This window comes from Notechis scutatus, chromosome 3 (assembly GCF_049901735.1).
Source record: "Notechis scutatus isolate UNSWTSFEM ecotype Mainland chromosome 3, rNotScu1.2, whole genome shotgun sequence".
NCBI classification, from domain to species: Eukaryota; Metazoa; Chordata; class Lepidosauria; order Squamata; family Elapidae; genus Notechis; species Notechis scutatus.
Genome location: NC_142011.1, coordinates 104,164,269 through 104,183,844, shown reverse-complemented (window position 1 = coordinate 104,183,844; position 19,576 = coordinate 104,164,269). Strand labels below are relative to the sequence as shown.

Sequence of the window (19,576 nt, the reverse complement as noted above, 5' to 3'; positions counted from 1 at the left end):
CTTTATCCTTTTTCATGTATAATCCTGTGCATTCTACTCAGAAACTAAATCTGTCCTGGACTGTATAAAATTGCAGACCCTGTTTTAACTGGACTTTATTGTAATCACAAAAACAATTGATGCAAAATAATGATTTATTTTTTTTCAGTTGATATCAACTGAATTTTAAATATTTATCCTACATGTTCTACAAAATGCACTTGAATATTCATTTATTCAGTGTTTAAATGTTCACAAAGAGGGAATAATGTGTTTAAAGACTGGCATTTGTGTGGCAGAATTTTTGTGAAGAGCCTAGCAATTGAAGTTTGAGAAAAACTTGCTATTTTCTACCTATATAAATTTTTGCATTAGACCTCCCTATTTCGGCAATATTTGAATGCCTTTGTTGACATAGTCTTGTGCATCTTTACCAACTTAACTATCACCTATTTTTAAAAAGTGACTGCTGTTTCTCCCTTTGACCAGAGTAAAGAACCTTTTAACCATCCTAGACTTGGTCCTGAGTTTACAAACTTAGTTAATCAGTACCTATAATTTGAGGTTGTTTATTTACTTACATACATACATACATACATACATACATACATACATACATACATTTATATGCCACTTATCTCATGGTCAAGCAACTCTATTCAGTTTTATCTAATTATATGAAAACATGTACCCAAAATCCATTATAGAGGAGAGTTTGCATATAAAATGTAAATGCATATGTAAAATTAGATGAAACAATATTGTATCCAGATTTAACATATATTTTAGTGTAAAAAGTATACCGTATTTGTTTAGTACACTATATGTAGAATTTAAGTAATCCTGACTAAGTCTGAATGATTTTCATGAATTTATTCTTTTTTTTAAAAAAATGGATCAAGCTCCCCTTTTTCCCCAGGGATAGCATCTCTATTCACTTTTTGTTGTAAAATACCCTGGTAGATAGCTGTGGAGTGGAATGATGACATTCTTATTATTTAATTGAATTTTTTGCATGCAACATTAAGTTCCATGTTTTGTATGCAGAAGCATTCATTTCCATCTACAGGAGAAAATTTGAATGGCATCCTTATTGGTTACAATAACAAAAGCAATCTGCATTTATGCAATAGTTTCTCTAAGAGCTTATCTATTTTACATACAAATTTCTTCTTATCAAGATATTCTTGTAAAGTATCTGGCTGTCTCAGATAAATACTCTTTTGTCAGATAAATTATTTCACACTAAGGGTATGAAATCAGGTTTCCCATACATTTTACCCTCTAAGATAAAGACCTACCACAAGCCTCCTATCCTTCTGCAAGAGCCTAAAGTTCTGCTGGTTGGCTTAGGGACCAAATGGGGGAGGTCCATGCTACAAGTGACTGTTGGATTGATGGCAGACACCCCCCCCCTCACTTTACTCTGCTCTTCACCTGTTCATATTTTTGGATATTGTATTGATGTATTCTCATTGTATACAGTTTACATGTCTTTCATTTTCTTCCTTTTTATTATTGTAAGCCACTTAGGGTAGCCCCACGGCAACATAACTGGCAAATAAACTAAACAAACAAACAAATATTGTTTCATAGGTTTACTAAACAATTCAAAAGTCATGCTAGATTTTACCTAAGTGCTTCATTCTAAAAATCAGAGCTTGCATCTCTGTGTTGCATGTGAAGATCTTACACATTTTCCTTTTAAATATATCCTTATGGAATATTTTTACAAAATAATTTATGGGATTATTTATATTTTGTTTTCCTTTTGTTGTTTCCAATATTGCTCTTGGGGTTATTTTTTCCTTGGCCTACTCCATAAAATGAAAGAACAAAAGAATATTTATTTATTTATTTATTTATTCATTCATTCATTCATTCATTCATTCATTCATTCATTCATTTAATCACATTTATGTAGCTGCCCATCTCATAAGAAGTGAGTCTGGGCAATGTTGAGCAAAAAATATATTAAAAAATAAACATGTCAAACACATATTTTTAAAAATGTTTTTTAAAAACATAGATTTGAACAGCTAAATATTTGCATATATTTGAAAGTATGTGAACCTTTGCTTTCATTAACTTTCATGATGTAATTAAATGTTTCTGGTATCTGTTGATCACTTGTACACACCAGCTTGGGGGAATTTTAACCCATTCCTCTTTAAAAATCAAACATCAACTGAGGGAGGTTGGTGAGCTTCCTTGAATTACCCCACTTCTCCTTTCACAACATTTCTTAAAATTTATATCAGGATTTTGACTTGGCTGTTTTAAAACATTTTCTTCTGTTTTAACTGTACTTTGGTCATAGGGCTTGTGTTTTTTGAGTTGTGGCCTACTTTCTCTTTAGCTTCAATTTACAAGCAGATACTCTAAAAAATTACTGTACAATTTGCTAGCAAAATTCAAAATACATAGTTCCATTAATGATGGCAAGCTATCCTGGTCCAGAGATAGTAAAGCAAGTCACCATCACCACATTTCACAGCTGGAATTGGAATAAGGTTCTTTTACTGGAATGGCTTTCCCCAAACATAACATATTTTTTGTTTATTCAAGATCAAAAGTGCTATTTTAGTCTCAGCCATCCACTCTTCCAATAACCTTTTGGCTTATTCATGTGATCTTTCTCAAAGTGTAGATAGGCAATAAAGTTCATTTTTTGGAGAGTACTGCCTTTCTTCTTGCCACCTTAAAAATATGATCTGCATGTAATTTTAAACTCTTAATTGGTCCTTATGTACTCATTGCTATACTGTACTTATTCTTTACAATACAAACTTGCTTATGCTCTACAGTTGTAATCAGATACTCGCATATATAACCCCACCATCTTGTTATCATGAAACACACACACATTGCAGCCTGTTGAACACAAAGTTGAGAGAGTAAAATAATATGTATTCTTAGGAGGAGTAAGCTATTTAAAACATTTGAACACAACACTGAATTGCAGAGCTATACTCAAACTCTTAGTAACCTCAATCCTTTAAAGAAAAATAAACATACATCCTTATACTGTACAAAGATGAGTGTTTATCACCTTTGTGGGGTGGGGTGCAGAATGGCATTGGTAATCCTCCCCTGTAGCAGGTAAAGGTAACTTCCTTTTAACCAACTATATTTTCATAAGATTCTAAGTGGTTATTCAGATGTGAATAATCAAGTCTTTTTATAGAAGTGGAAAGCAGATACTAGTATTTCTTTAAATGCAGTGTTACAGGGGATCCTACTTATATAAAATACCATCCACTGCCAAAAGGAATCTGAGATATGTTTAACTGAATTCCATTTTATGTAGTGAAGTCTGTACTATATAGTCTTATTTAACATTACTGTTTTTCTTTCTTGTAGTTCAAAAACACAACGATTACCAAGTATTCTTCTATTTGTGGATTGTCTTCTACTTCATTAGTTCCTGTTATACTCTTATCTGGGACTTGAAGATGGATTGGGGTCTTTTTGACAAGAACGCCGGTGAAAATACTTTCCTCCGGGAAGAGATTGTATACCCACAAAAAGTGTGTACATGGACAGTGTTTATTTGGAAATGCTTATCAGTATGCATGCTGAAGAGGGCTTCTTCTATTAATTTCTGTTTAAACTGAGCATTATCTTGATTGTAGATAGATACTATCTTTAAAAATGTGTTTTGAAAGAGAGAACTGATTAAGCTGAAACATAGTTGAAGGATCAAAAATAAGTAGGTATTCACATGAAGAATTAGTTCAGAAAGAGCAAAAATATTTCTTTCAATTTTTCTTCCATCACCTTAGCAGCTAATTATTTTCTCTTTCATTTTCTCTGTTTCTGTTTCTCAAGCATCCATACATTTTCCCTGGTCTCATCTCCCATCCCCACATCTTACTGGTATAAAGCAATAACCAAGTGCTCTAGAGATAGCAATAGCACTTAAACTTATATACCGCTTTACAGTGCTTTACAGCCCTCTCTAAGTGGTTTACAGAGTCAGCATATGGCTCCCAACAATCTGGGTCTCATTCTACCAACCTCAGAATGATGGAAGGCTGAGTCAACCATAAGCCTGGTGAGATTTGAACTGCCAAATTGCAGGCAACCAGCAGTCAACAAAAGTAACCTGCAGTACTGCATTCTAACCACTGCGCTACCACAGATGACCCTAGGTTTGTTTGAACTGATGGGAGCATGTCTGGAATTTAATAATAGGTTAAGTTGTAGTTTGGCCAAAAAGAAAAAGAAAAAAAATGATGTATACTATGCAGAAGTTCTTATGTGCAAGAGACAGCAAGTCTTTCAAGGCATCAAGATGTTTATGTCAGGCACCAACATAACATGAAAGTATGCTATATTTCTTGCAGTTATATTACTGTCTAGCAGAAGAACACACAATAGAACCAAAAACCGAAAATTATTGTTGTCTTTGGTTAATAGATTTTTATTGTGAGTACTGTAGTAATAGATTGTAAAGTATAAGTGAAGTATGGTATGTTATGGTTTGAAAGATCTATAGTTCCTTGACAACAGAATATAGATAGTCCTTGACTTACAGCCATTCATTTAGTGACAATTTGAAGTTACAACAGTATTTTAAAAAGTAACTTATGATTGTTTTTCACATTTACGGCCACTGCAGCATCCCCACAGTCATGAGATCAAAATTTGGACACTTGGCAACTGACTCATACTTATGATGGTTCCATTGACCTCGGGTCATATGGTTACCTTTTGCAACCTTTTGACAAGCAAAGTCAGTGGGAAAGCCAAATTCACTTATTACTAGCTTAACAACTGCAGTGATTCACATAACAGCTATGGCAAGAAAGGTCATAAAATGGGGCAAAACTCACTTAACCATTATCTTGCTGAGCAATGGAAATTTGGGGCTTAGTTGTGGTTGTAAGTCAAAGACTACCTATGTTTAGAAAACAATATAAAATTCATTTACTATCAGAAATGAAACTGTTGCTGCCCTTTTAGATATGTAATATTTGTCCTTCAACAAGTTGATAGCTAGAAATTTAGCTCACCTCCGATGATACTGTACTTATAACCATAAAAATGATTGCAAAGGTAGAGTCTGCAAATGAAGAACTGGATATCTCTATTTATATATATTTATTTGGAGGTTGATTTGGTGGATATTATTCCTTGATACTACAACTGCCTATTTTATCTGTTTAACAGGCCTATTACTACTGTGCCATTGTAGAAGATGTGATTCTACGTTTTGCATGGACTATCCAGATTTCTCTGACTACCATGGAAATTCACCCTTTTGCTGGTGACATCATTGCTACTGTATTTGCACCACTAGAGGTTTTCCGGTAAGATGCACTGCACTAACAGCATAGTTACTGAGCTTTGGAGGGCCTATTTGTAAATAATTATGAGTGCATTTATCTTCTGTAATTAAAAATATTTTATTCTCTCTCTACAGCTCTAAATCAGCCCACTCAAATGAACAATACTTGCACCATTTAAAAAAAGTATTATGTAGCATTTAAAAATGCAGACAGAAACCACAAATCAAAAGAGACCTTGGATATGGTCTCTAACATTCAGGATTTGAAACATCTACATTTATAACTATTAGAAATATCCCAGAAGCTAATTAATACAATTTCATATTATTTTTAAGAGGGATTATAAAATATCTATGAAAGCGTGATTTACATTTTATCACAGTTTGAGCATTTGGGTTTATCTGTTGGGAATCAAACCTAGATTTAATGTTTGAGTAAGGGGACTAGGCTTCGGTATCCAAGTTTAGCATATGCTCGCATCAACTCATTAAACTGAAATTTTGATCTTTTTTCCCCTCCAGTATTTGACTTGTTATGATAATATTAATTTACTTTTTGGTAGTCATATCAATGTATTTCTTGGATTTTTTTCCTTATTTATTTTATTCTATTATTTTACTTTCACTTTGTTTACACTTCCTTTTTATTTCTTTGTGAGCTGCCTAGTGTAGCCCCATGGTGAGCTAGATGGCAAATAAATTTAATAATAATAATAATTTTGAAAAAGGCTGTCAATCAATTTACATGTATTGATTAGTCAATTGGAAAATTAATGCTAATGCTCCGGCTTTAGTTTTCTTCTTTGTCATTCCTTTGGGGAAAAGTGGAAAATTGATTTTTCTTATAAAATATAGTATATTTATGCATATGTCAATATCTTCAAATCTTGTAGTTGCTTATTATCTTCCACTTTTCAGGCGGTTTGTGTGGAATTTCTTCCGATTAGAGAATGAACATCTGAATAACTGTGGTGAGTTCCGAGCTGTCCGCGATATTTCAGTGGCACCTCTGAATGCAGACGATCAGACCCTGCTTGAACAGATGATGGACCAGGAGGATGGTGTCCGAAACCGCCAGAAAAACAGAGCTTGGAAGTGTAGCCAGAGTGTGTCCTTGCCCAGACCACGTCTTGCTTCACAGTACGTGTTACACAATAGCCCAATGAGTTTCTTATTTGATTAGAAGACCTTTTTCTCCATGTGTTTTCCTTCAATATTCTTGGGACTGCAATTTGCAGAATTCACAGCTGAAATGACCAAAAAGAGTGCTGAAATTTCTGAAGGGCATACAATTGGAACAGGCCAAATTAGATTTAATAAATAAATCTAATAAGGGAGAAGTAAAAGAAAGCTGGCCATTTTTTTCTATTGATTTCCACCCCAAAAGAAGCCAGTTTACATTGCTTTCTGATACCCAACTTTCCTAACGTTACGAATTCTTAATGCATTTTAATTAATATATGTAATATTTAATTAAATTAATGCATACGCTCTTCATGTAGCCAGAAGTTAGTGGAAATAAAACTGATAAACTGGATTTTCTCTCATGTATGCATCCCCTTACCCAGAGGGTTGTTGGCAAGCATTAGATGTTGGTGTTTCAGAGAGTCCTAAATCTTTTTCTCTAAATCTTGTGTAGTGCCTATCAATCTTTCATCTCCTCACAAGATGCTATTCTTTTGTTGGGATGGATCATTCTCACCCTCTGTGCAGTATTTGCCAGGAGAAAGTCAGCATTTGGGAAGATGGGGAAAATTAACCTTGAGAATGCAGTATGTCAAGGTGCTATCTGTTCTTTGAAGTAGTTGTGTCCTAGATTACCGACTCAGAAGGCCCCATTTTTCTTGGAGCCCTACAAGTTCCAGGAAATTGAGAATTTTTGGTAGATTGAACTTTGTTCATGGGCAGCTTTTTTCATTCAGGGCAGAAGGCATTCTTTCAAGGAGAAGAAATCTGTGGTTGGTATAAAGATACTTAGAATTACATTAAGATACTATGTAGAGTTGACATTATATTAGTTACTGCTAATTCACTGCCTATTGGCAAGAGCAGAATGTACCTAGCTTTCTTAACTGTGGGAAGGCTAGAATTTATGATAAGGATGTGACATAGTTCTTGTATTCTTATATTCTTGTGATCATTGAGTATCTAATCAAATTCAATTATTAAGATGTCTAACACAAAGAGATTAATATAATTTATCAAATTATATGCAGTATTTATCCATATTTTGTCCAAACCCAATTCTAGTTTAAATCTATTGCCCTGCTCAGTTGCACACAGATTTTCTACATATACATATGGCACTTATACTGTATATAGCATGGAATTAAGATTATTTTAATATTTCTAAGTATATTGAGCTGAAGCCTGTACTCCAAATCTGCATAATTTTGCATGCATAACAATTGGTGTGACTCACTACTAATAAGTAATGAATCTAGCTACAGTAATACCCAGGGGAAGTATTAAACAGTTGCTGTGATTCCAGTTCCCTCAGGGCTATAACTCTTATAACAAAGCACCTTCACTGGTTTCTTGCATAAGTCTTTTGGTTGAGATCATAACCTATTGCATAGATTCAATGTGTAACTCGGTCTTCTGACAATCTATTGAAGCTACCATCTTCCATTGTTCCTACTGCCATCACTGGGCATACTGACTAAATATCAAGCCAGCTAAAAGATATTCCCCAAATGATTTTCAGTCATGTCCTCCAATAGCTTGCTGTCTTGTGGATGAAAGCATATTATTTGGTTTTAGTTATAGGATTGTTATCATTTATACACAAATACCAATTGGATGTACTGTCAGATTTATAAAAGGTAGGGACAGCTCCTCCTCTAAATGAATGTGTATTTCATTTTAGGCAAGCTGTACCCGTGTCATGTTCATCATTGAGTTTTCCCTTCTTCCCCCATTTAGTACTGGATTATCATACCTCCTTTTTATCTGTAGGGACCTTGACCTGTCCCCATATTGATCCATTTTTATTTGGTGTTTTTGTTGGTTTTCTCTTTATGGTGATGTTAAAATTTACATACATACATACATACATACATACATACATACATACATACATACATACTTTCTATTAAAGATTTTCACATAAGTAAAAAGTAAACATAAAATTATATGGAGTGAAAATAAACAATAGAAATAAAAGAATAAGTAAAAATAGTGCAAATAGAAAGAAAATATGGTGATGCTAAAAAATTTAAATTATTTTGTAGCAGAAACAGCTCTTACAAGTATATTTTTCAATAGCGCCAGTATCAACACAACATGATTTGGGGGGGAAATTTTAAAGGATTACATCATATTTTTGTTGCATTTAAGTTGCAATTCTTAATCATTTCTTCCTCCCCGTTCTCTCAGAGAAGTTGTATACAACATAATTTCACCTTGAGAGTAATTGAATGGCCATGTGTTAGGTCCAGATGATTTCGTGTTATGACCTTGTATTCCTACAGCCGTAAATTGATTTCTGCATTTCAGTAAAGATCAAATGCAGTCATCTTTTAAAACCCATCCAGGAATAATTTGAAATCACCTCAATAAAAAAATCTTTTTATTCTCATACATCAAAGGCAGTTTACAGTATTAAATTTAATATAATTTTTGTCATAGCCATGGTAACTTGGGAGCCACATAATATCTCTCAGTTTGCTTGAATTACAGCAGCTGGGTAAGAGAATGCATAATAGTTTTCCTATTATGCATTTCATTCACAACAACATTATCCTGTTAGAAAATATGGAAGTTGCCACTCTTTTTAATCATGTGTGCTTAGGCAAGGAAGATAATGCAATCATTCTTTGTGAAACTGTGACATACAGGCATGAAGAATTTTGCCATCCTTCCTTATTATCTGTTTTCCCTTCTCAGACTCCATTAGTGCTACATTTGCTGCCGTCCTGTCCAAATCTTTTTAGAATAATGCTTGTTATTCTATCCTCTACCCTCTGGAGATTTAGCTTTTGATACCCCTTCTTGTAGTGTAATTTTATCACATATTTCTCAAAGAGATGTTTAAATTCATTTATTTTGTTATTAGCTTTTAATTGGTTATTGATTGAAATAATTATTTGAGAAAATAATGAACAACTTTTGGCTTTAAATTCCAGCCAGTATCCAACTTTCCCTGTCCTCAAATTATAAATTATCTTAACCTCCCAATCTAGCATAGCTTAATTTATGAAATGTAACGGAATACAGAGCACTTGCCATATAATTATGCTGCAGCAAATCATCTTGTCTAACTTGTTTAAAGCTCATCTGAAATTCAAAATTCAAACTGTATAAAAAAAATTGATTTTTTTCTTGCTCTTTAGTTTGCTGTGATTTATTGCTCAAATTTTTCATCTTCCTGTTTTATTATCTTTTAATGTTGGTTTTAGTTCTAGTGGTTGGCTATGTTTTATTTTTAAGTTGTGCTTGACTTAGGATCATTCATTTAGCAACCAAAGTTACGTCAAAACTGAAAAAACTAATTTACAATGATCACAGCAGCCCCACGATCACGTGATTGCAATTCTGGTATTGGCAACCAGCATATAATTACAACAGTTGCAGCATCCCAGGATCCCGTGATTGCTAATTGTGACCTTTCCACTCAAGTTTCCAACAAGCAAAGTCAATAGACGATGCACTTAACCGCTCTATGATTTGCTTAATGACTGTGGCTGAAAAGGTCATAAATTCAGATGTGGTTATGTGATGACTCACTTAACAATTGCATATTAAGCAATGGAAGTTCCGGTCAGAATTGTCAAAAATCCAGAACTACTTATATTGTTTGATTATTTTTAACCTTATACCCATGCCCTTGTTACCTCTCACTTAGATTACTGCAACCACTCTACATTGGGCTGCCATTGAAAAGCATTCAGAAACTTCAGTTGGTGCAAAATTGAGCTGCATGGCTAATAAATGGTGCTGGCTACACTACAATGTAACAACACTGCTCTGTGAGCTGTACCGGCTGCTAGTATGTTTCTGGGTCCAATTCAAGGTGCTGGTTGTCACCTTTATGTCACCTTGGGACCAGGTTACTTGAGAGGGATCAAATTTTCCCAAGAGTTTCCCATTCAAATTGATCCAATTGATTAGGCCTGCTGCAGATCTCATCAGCCGAAGAGTGTTGACTGGCAAGAACTAAAAGATAAGCTTTCTCTCCCTGCCTTATGAAATATTCTCCCCTCAGAGATTGGAATGGCCCCAACTCCATTGGCCTTTTCCAAAGCTTTAAAAACTTGGCTGTGTATCTGGGCCTGAGCTTGGTATATTTAAGAGCTCTGTTACTTGACTCGCCCTCTTCTACTTCTAGAACTTTTTTATTTCCATCAAAACATTGTTCATGTTCTCTGTCACTTTTAATTTTTATTCTTTGAAATTCTTCTTATTTACTGATTTTATATGTTTGTCTCTGGGTTTGGGTATTCTCATTTTTCACAGCAATCATTTTATATAAATTTTCTCATACTCCTACACTTTATTATTTCAACAAGCTTACTTTTTTGTACTCCCTTATTTGCCTTCATGTTTATATAGCAATTTGTAACAATTGTTTTTACTCTCTTCCACGAAGGTTCCCCATCCTCTTTAATTCCTTCTATTAATACATTTTTAATTATTTTTTCATAAAGAACTTGTATCTTCCTGAAGTCATTCTCGTTTCAGGCATTTCACTTTTTTCCTGTTCTTCCTTGTCCATCCCCCCCCCCCCCGCCCCCCAATCCATTTTTTGATAGTTTAAAAAAATGGTCTGTCTCACATTCAAAACTTTTCATCTTGTACCCTTCACTAATTGTTTCCTGTCAATCTTTCATCATAAACAGTCTTGGTTTTATATTTATATTCATGCCATTGCTATAAAACATTAATAACAGACTTCTTTCTTAGTAGCTATTCTCAAATCACCATTCTCATTCTTTCTTGGGTCTCTAAAGGCTTATAACTTTTTCAGTTCTCTTGCACTTTGTTCAAGCTCATGTGTTCATAACATGTAACAGATTTTTTTCTCCTTCTAGCAGTTTTTTCCTCCTTCGAGTAGTTTTTTTCCTATTGGCCTTTTCCAAAGCTTTAAAAACTTGGCTGTGTATCTGGGCCTGAGCTTGGTGTACTCAAGTAATTTTTTTCCTTTCCAGATTAGAATGAACCTGAACCTACTGCTTTTGTATACAAACTTAGAATCTAATCAGATTCTAGAATGTAAAGATTACTTTGCAGGACAACATTCTATTTAATTCATATCACAACTAGAAGACATGTTCATTGTGCTAGCAAATGCTCATATGAGCTTGAATATTGAGGATGATGATTGGGGGAGGGAGTTTTGAGGCTACATTTAAAATCCCCTTCATTTCCTGATTTTGGATCCCAATTAACACATAGATTTAAATGCTCTCACGTGAACACAACAAAAGCAAAATGCCATTTTATTTTCTCAAATTTGCATATGTGTGTGTGTGTGTGTGTGTGTGTGTGTGTATCATCATGAAGAATATATATATGCATATACATATACATGCATGTATGTATGTATGTATGTATATTCATTCATTCTTCATGATAATAGGGAAAGATGAACTTTAGGAGCCTGCCATTTTGATTCTATCTAGCACAGGGGTCCCCAACCTTTGGGCCACGGCCCACTACCAGACTGTGACTTATTTTCAACTGGGCCGGCATACACACATGCAGAGCTCAACTCATGCAAGCCTCCTTTGACTTGAATTGCTTACAGAATAAAGATATTAATGGCAAGGAGCTTGCAACAGGAGCAAAAAATATTCTGATCATAGAGCATCACTGCTTATTCTGTGCCAACAATGATTACAATGAATGCCCATTTCAGTAGAAATGCTTTTTCTTCTAAGTTCCTTTCATACTAGCAAGTACTCAGCAGAGGGAGCTGTTGATATATAATATTTATTTAGTTCAATGAACATTAATATGTCTAACCAACGTTCTTCTGCCTAGATTGTGTTTTAAATGCATAGAAAGCTATTTCCCCAGATGTTTGGGTCAGGGGGTAAGATGAACTCTGCTAATAATAATAGTCAATGGGGTTAATCGTTTATGTTGCTAGGATAAATAAATAATTAAAATTAAATTGTTCTAAAATACTTAAAAGGGTTTAATGGAAATACTAGGGCATATTGTACAAATTGCACAACAGTACTTAGCTGTGGTCAAAGAAACAAAATTAGATTAATCCTTTTTAGATATTTTAGAGCAATTATATTTTTCCTCTTTTGTCCTAATTGTGACTTTTGTGTCTTAACTGTTGATCTATGACCAAATAAAGATTGATTAATTGATAGATTGACAAATTGTTAATGAAAGTTTAATTTCCTGTTTTCTCAGGTCAAAGATTCATGACACCAAAGTATTAATAGAAGACACAGATGATGAAGCAAACACATGAAATGCCCACAGAGTCAAGTTCCACATCCCTCATGTTCTCTTGCTTTATTACCTTCCCAACCCCAACTGCCACCCAGTCTATCCTCTGGTACAGTTCCAGCTAAAAACAGGAGAAAAATCTGAACACATTTTTTGAGCTCTTCCGGACCGGTTCCTATGGACTCCAACAAGCTCACTGTGTTTTCTTTTCTTTTCTTCTGGTTTTAATTTGATTTCTTGTTTTTAAAATATAAATCTAACTTTGTTTTGCCAATCAGAGGGACATTTAAGGAAGGAGCTGTCTTAAAGATTGTTTACAATCTCTTCAAGGACATACAATCTGGATGAAGAAGCATCATTTGGACTCCCTAATGGGACTTTACTGAAAAATCATTCGGTCTCTGCTCAGTCCAGTTTTGACTGGTTGAAACTGGACCAGCGTTTTTAACTCTGGCTCGCGCTCTGATTTTTGGTGTTTTCTTTCATATCCAGCGCCAAGGCACTAGCTGCACTTGCCGGGAAAGTGCACTTAGAGCAGTACCTTCATTCACGAAGCTACTTTTTAATTTGGTGTAACTTTCTTTTTTTTTTTTTTTTTTTTGAAATATGATGTATTTGTTGCACATAGTTTTCATATTATTTATGATAGTTAACCTTATGAGAATGGTTTTTGAGTCCTGTGCAATGAAGTTGGTAACTCTTTAAAAAAAGAAAAAAAAGGCAAGTGGTTGGGGAGAAGGGGATGTAGATCCTTGATCTCTCTTGCTGCAAGGTTAAGCCCTTTAAAATACCTCTTTGAGAGAACTTGCACCAGCTTAACCTGATTATTTTTCTCCTTATTATTGACTGATTGATTTTAAGCCAAAGTTGCTCTGTTGAATTTTACTTGCTGCTGCTGGTCCCGCAGAAATCTTGTCACCTTCCTTAGCTGGATCTTCTTTGTACATGTGCCTCCACAGAAATAATAACATGATCTCCAAATTTCTGTTGGAAAAAAGAATCTAGAGCTAGATGTAGTCCGTCCGATATCCATGCAAGAAAGCCTTAGTTTATACATTTAAGAATGGTTTTCATTTTAGTGAGCTGAGTCTCCCGGACATCATCCCATTTTTAAATAGGGAGTTCCTGTTTGGTTCATTCATTCCAGCTAAAAAATAGAGAAAAATAAAACTGATTGAGACAAAGGTCTGTCTTGTGGATATAGGATTACTCATTCAGCAGTATATACTGGGTTCAGGCAGACACTCAACAGCTTGTCATTTATGTCATCCAGAGGTTGCGTAGTCTCTATTGAGAAAGTTGGCATTGCTATAGAAAGGGCTCTTTAATTTTTTTCAATAAATAAAATATTTTGCCATACTTTGGCAAAAAACTTGTCTGACAATCACTGTCCAAGAACATCCTCAGGTTAACTTTTGTTTCATTTTTTAAACCTACCTGCCCCAAGTCCTAGATTTCCAATGTGGTGCTAGGCTAAACTTTTACAAGCATTATGAGTAGCACTGCTAATTGGACTTATGGTAGATGGTCATACACTTTAGTAAATTCTTTAAAAAAAGTTATCGGTTGATTATTTCTTTTAATTCCATATTGGCCTCCAGCATCCATAGGATAGAGCAGCATGAATGCTTAAGATGACCACTCCCTCTCCTTGTAGTAGAAAGCCTGTGTTGTATATGCCAAGCATTTGTACTTCATATTAGCAAATGAAAGCTTATTGTGCTCTGTTACACAATGTGTGCATTTGTGAGATCACCACCCTATGATGGGAGAAGCTATTTCAGATTTTCTTAAGTCTGATATTGATATAGGATTTCACAGCAAAGACTGTGTTGTTCTTGTTTAGGTTTTTAGATGGTGTTAGTTCCTTTCTCCTGTACAATCTCCTTTGGTTTGAAAGCATACTTTTAAGCATAGAGGATTCCTCTTTTATCCTTTTTTTCCTTAGTTAATAACCTTATCTATAATAATTTATTTCCTTATTTTATCTTTCAAGCCATTCACAAGACTTACTTTGTAAAGCAACTGTGACTTAAAAATAGTATGCATAATGTGCTGTAGCCATAAGGAACTAGAAAACAAATTTCTGGCAAAACAAATTAACTACAAAATCAGGACTCCTTGACAGGCAAGAGAGCTATAGAATGAAACTTTAAATCACAGTTATTTTTTATTGTGCTTTAACTTGGTAGAAAATTTAGGACATTGTGGTCGTAATGCAAGTAGATTTTGGAGTTGTACATTATTTGTGCTTCTGCAGTGTAGCAGTTATTGCTTGGTATTCTAGTACCAGGCTGTTCTAGTAGAAAAGTTGGATTTGGAGTCCCACTAAGCTGTTTGTTACAAGATGAGTCTGCAATTCAATGAGAGGTGGTTTTTTTTACATATTACAATAATAGACTACTACCGAACTTTATGTGAATAATGGCAACTACTTATACATTCAGTTAAACAAATATGAGAGGTCATTCTACCTAAGGAATGTTAATCTGAATAAATCATGGGTCCCCTAAATTCTTCCTGCCAAAGACATATAACAGGGAAAGATTTATTTAGGATATACCGAAGGATACTGACATTTAAGGATGAAGCAGAAGGAGTAACTTGATGGTAGAAATTTAGAAATACCAGCAATTTGAAATAATTTGCCTATGAGATTAGGAAGATTATATATGCCACAATGAACAATTTTTTTCATACCACCATCATCTGACTGAAAAAGATCACTGCCTTGTGCATAACACAACATTTTACATGGAAGTATTAAGTGAAGTTCCAGATTTAAATTTATATTTAGAGTACTTGACTAACTTTCATAAATTGTATGTTGAGGTTTTGTTTTTTTTTGAATCTGTAATGATTAGCCAAGTTAATTAACTAAGCCCCTCCCCCCCGGGTTCTGTCATCAAAAAGCCCTACATTGAATTGAATTGTATATTTGGAAGAAATGTGTGTCCTAAAGAATTCGTGCTTGGTAGCCTAACATAAGAAATTGATATCTGCCTCTTCCTAATGTAGAGGTTCATCTCCAGAGTTCACTCTATTTTCCTGTGGATAGTTAGTGCAGAATTGTTTATTAAAACCAGTCTATCTGAATTTCTTATGTAGAAAACTTTTAGAATAACTAAAATGGAATATTGGGATAGTTAGGATGCCATTTCAATTTTCCTGGAGTGTGGAGAAATGCCACGTGACTCTCAACAAATATTCAGATTTTTTTTTTCCTCAGAGAGTTAAAGTCCTGAAAGAAGGGTTGATGCTTTTGACTTTTGCACTCGGCCTTTTCCATGTCTGGCAAATAGATTTAATGTTGCGTTACATAATGGTTAGGTTTTCTTTGACCCAAATGACAGGGGGATAAGAGAAAGCTATATGAACCTCATGGGAATTAATGGCTTTCTTAAGCGGTTACCTGTTTTGGAAATGAAATGGAATTGACACTCTGCCAAGAAGACTGTAGAAGCATCTTTGTGAGGATATGCAGAAGCACTTTGCTACTTTTTGGTTTCCTCTTTCAAAGGAGAAGATAAATTTGTTATATTTGAATTAAAATAACTCCCCTGCTCTTTGTCCATTTTCTATAAAGGTTACAGAGTTGTGGAGAGTAGGAATCTTGCAATGATGGAGTCAGGCTTTATTCTGAGCATTAAAAAAAACCCTCCTTTGTTTTCATGCTTTGCTTTTTATTACTTGATTTCTTTATCTTTTTGATTGACACAAGCAAGTGTGCTTTGTAGGAAAACAAACAAAAGTTCACATATTGGAAGTTGAAATGTGTTCAGGAAAAAGTATATAATTCTGGTGTCTAAGGAGGAAATGCTGTGCTATCATTCCTGTAGCAAATTCCATTGTGTTATTCTGGACTTTGGCTTGAAATTGACCACAAGCCTATAGGGAAGTAGTAGTAGAATCAGCTTTGTATAGATCATTTTATTTTAAAATGTTTTAAAAACATCAAGACAATTTCATCATTAAGGAAGTCCGTCTTTCCCCCTACCCACAAAAAACACCCTTCATTGGACAAAAATGTGTCCAGTGTATTTATTTTCTGTGGAGAAATGCTGTGTCTAAATTAAGCAATGCCTTCAGCATCTAGATATTTCTAAGCTTCTTCAAGAGATGCACATGAACATTTTTAATCCATGATTGTGTTCTCATATTTTCATTTTCAAGGAAGCATTATTGATAAGGCCTCTAATCTTATAGAATCACAAATCTGCAAAGAGCAGGGAAGAAAAATGTAACTTGGCTAGGAAGATTTCCTATTAATATATAACAAATTGGATCTCTTGACTATCCTACTTTTCTCTAAGGGTCATAAAAAAAGCCAGAAGGCATAAGTTCAAATTCTAGATTTTAGAACCTATTACTATAGTTAGATCCAGAATCATGCAATTTTACTGATACAGTTGTCAGGTAAGACAAAGCTATTTCCTTTTCTAATCACCATGCTGAGTTGGGCAATTACATTAGTCTCCTATATTATTTTTGTGAAATCTTTCTGCAAACCAGTTGTGTTAGAAGAAATTGTTCTGACTTGGTAAGGTGGTGTTTTTTTTTTTTTTGAAAACTAGTTATTAAAAAGGAAGAAAGTTTTCTTTGAGAGGGTAGCCATTTTTATGCTCTTAATACCTTCCCCTATATATTTTTTCTGCTCTTTATATCAATATGTAACTTAACCCGAGACACCAACAATGTTGCCAAAATAGTTCTGTTAGTTCTGATTGGAAGGTGTGCATTTGGATATATCTTGCTTTCAAATTTTTATTAACTCGATGTCGAAAAATCAATTTTTTCCTTTCTTTACACTGCTGTAGTAGGTAAAGGAGCTATAGGTTGATAACTAGGCTATGAACTGCAGTCTTTGTATCTGTATATGCCAATAGATTAGTCCATTTACCATGCTAAACTTTAAATTATCTCCACCATGTTTAAGCCTTCAGCCTTATACTGTTAAGAATTCTTCAAAAAGCGATTGGAGATGGCAACAAACTTGCCTTTTGAGATCCAACTTTGCCCTGCTGCTATATTGAGATATATCTCATTCCCATTTTTCACCTTATTGGTGTGTTGGTCTAAATAATAATTATATATTACAAAGCCCCGAGCTGTAGGTGTCAAAAGTAACTATGGAATGTGATATAGTCCTCTTGTGGGTGCTTTTCTCTTTACTTTCTTCCTTCTCTATCCCCTTCTCCACTCCTCTTTTGGTTCAGTGGAAAAGGTGAAGAAAAGACTTGCCGCTTGCTTGGACTCATAATGATGTTTTATGTGATTGCGCTTTTAGCTGTCTCCTTCTCCCTCCCCTACTCTCCTCCCATGGATATAAGACTTTTCTGAAGTGTGGGATTAACTTTCTTGATAAGTAGGTTTAAAAAATGCACAATGTGGTACTGTTTCATAGTTCTTAGATGGTTGTATAAAAAGAGTTAATGTGGTTTGTGCTTTAAAAGGAATAAGTGATTGATTTATTAATCTGTCTTTTTCATTATTACAAGCTTTGTTTTCCAATGACTACTTGCCTGCTTGGTTTTGTACGCTATATGTGTCTTTAATGGTTGATTTTATTCTTACACTTTGATGTTGATCACATCAGGCACACAGATCGCACCTGTGCAAGCTTATGTAACTGGCTAGACATCCACAAGACTACTTTTACACATTTATTACTTACAGATTAAATTTCTATTCTGCCTTTAGGACAGAATTGGACATAATTGTGATTAGGATACATTTCATCAATGCGGACCATGTTTCTTTTCTTTTTAAACAAAAAAAGCTGATGAGATTGAACTTTAGACAGCAAATATTGTTTTTCACTAGCTGAGTAATATAATTGATGCTCCCCAGTAGGTCATCTGGGTAATTCTCATATCATTTGAACCTCAGCTATTGCAGAAAAAAATCCCATATTAGTGTTGTCCAAGTGTATCATCCATGAAATTCAGCTTTCCCAAAGGATAGCAGCCATGTTATTTTTTTGCAGCAAAAACAAGAAAAAAAAATCCTGGGTTACCTTAAAGATATATGGTGCTATGTTTGTATTTTCACACACTCCAAAGAACCTTTTTTGAATCAATTCCAAAGTGCTTTACAGACCTAATGTATAACATAGATCTAAAACAGTCTTTCCAAAAGCTAGGGAAGAAATGTAGTTTTCAGATACAATAGCATTTATGAAAAGCATTTAGCACTGTTTGGACAATGACGGCAAGTCAGGAAGTGGAAGATTAGTTAAATCCATTGGTTTCTATGCTAGGATATAATGCTTGTTTTCCAAATTAAGGGAATTAGGCTTCCTCACTTTTTAATTGTTAATATACTGACGCATATAGACCAAAGGTAAATAGTATCAAGCATTAAGAACAAAACACATGCATCTATACAGTGTTAAATATGTAAAATTTTATGATTAGCATAAAGGGACAGATCAGCAACATATTCACACTAGAGAGTGCATATGGCATATCTAATTCATATAGATCATTCTCATGCATTTCTGTAGTTATAATTGAGTTCATTATATTTTTAATCAATCCATCAGGTGGAGTGGGCAGTGAGTACGGTTCACCTCCAAATAGAACAATATGGCCATTTTGTTTCAAAATCTCAATTGAAATAACAATAATCAAGGTGTGATGGCTCAGGATTGTCTCCTATAAAAAGATAAAGGTTTCCCCTGTTCATTCGTGCCCAACTTTAGGGAGAAGTGCAACAATGGGAGTTCACCCCGTCATGCAGTTCTTGAGTCTTGAACTGCCAACCTTCAAGTCAACAAGCCCAGCATCTTAACTGCGCTCCACTTGTATCTTATAATGTCACTGTAATATTGATTAATATCTTTTTTGTTGCCCCATTGGTGTAGTGTTTCTGGCACCATCAACTGAGATTGGA

At 34.5% G+C, this 19,576-nt stretch overlaps 1 protein-coding gene across 1 annotated transcript in view; it reads left to right on the top strand.

The window, feature by feature from the left end:
* Positions 1 to 18,196, top strand: part of XPR1 (xenotropic and polytropic retrovirus receptor 1) — a 92,529-nt gene extending 74,333 nt beyond the window's left edge. Inside the window, exons 12-15 of the mRNA XM_026669235.2 lie at positions 3,343 to 3,509; positions 5,155 to 5,294; positions 6,191 to 6,412; positions 12,644 to 18,196. Coding sequence (XP_026525020.2) covers positions 3,343 to 3,509; positions 5,155 to 5,294; positions 6,191 to 6,412; positions 12,644 to 12,704 — 590 coding nt within the window. The 3' untranslated portion in view covers positions 12,705 to 18,196. The remainder of the gene's footprint in view (positions 1 to 3,342; positions 3,510 to 5,154; positions 5,295 to 6,190; positions 6,413 to 12,643) is intronic.
* Positions 18,197 to 19,576: the final 1,380 nt, after the last annotated feature.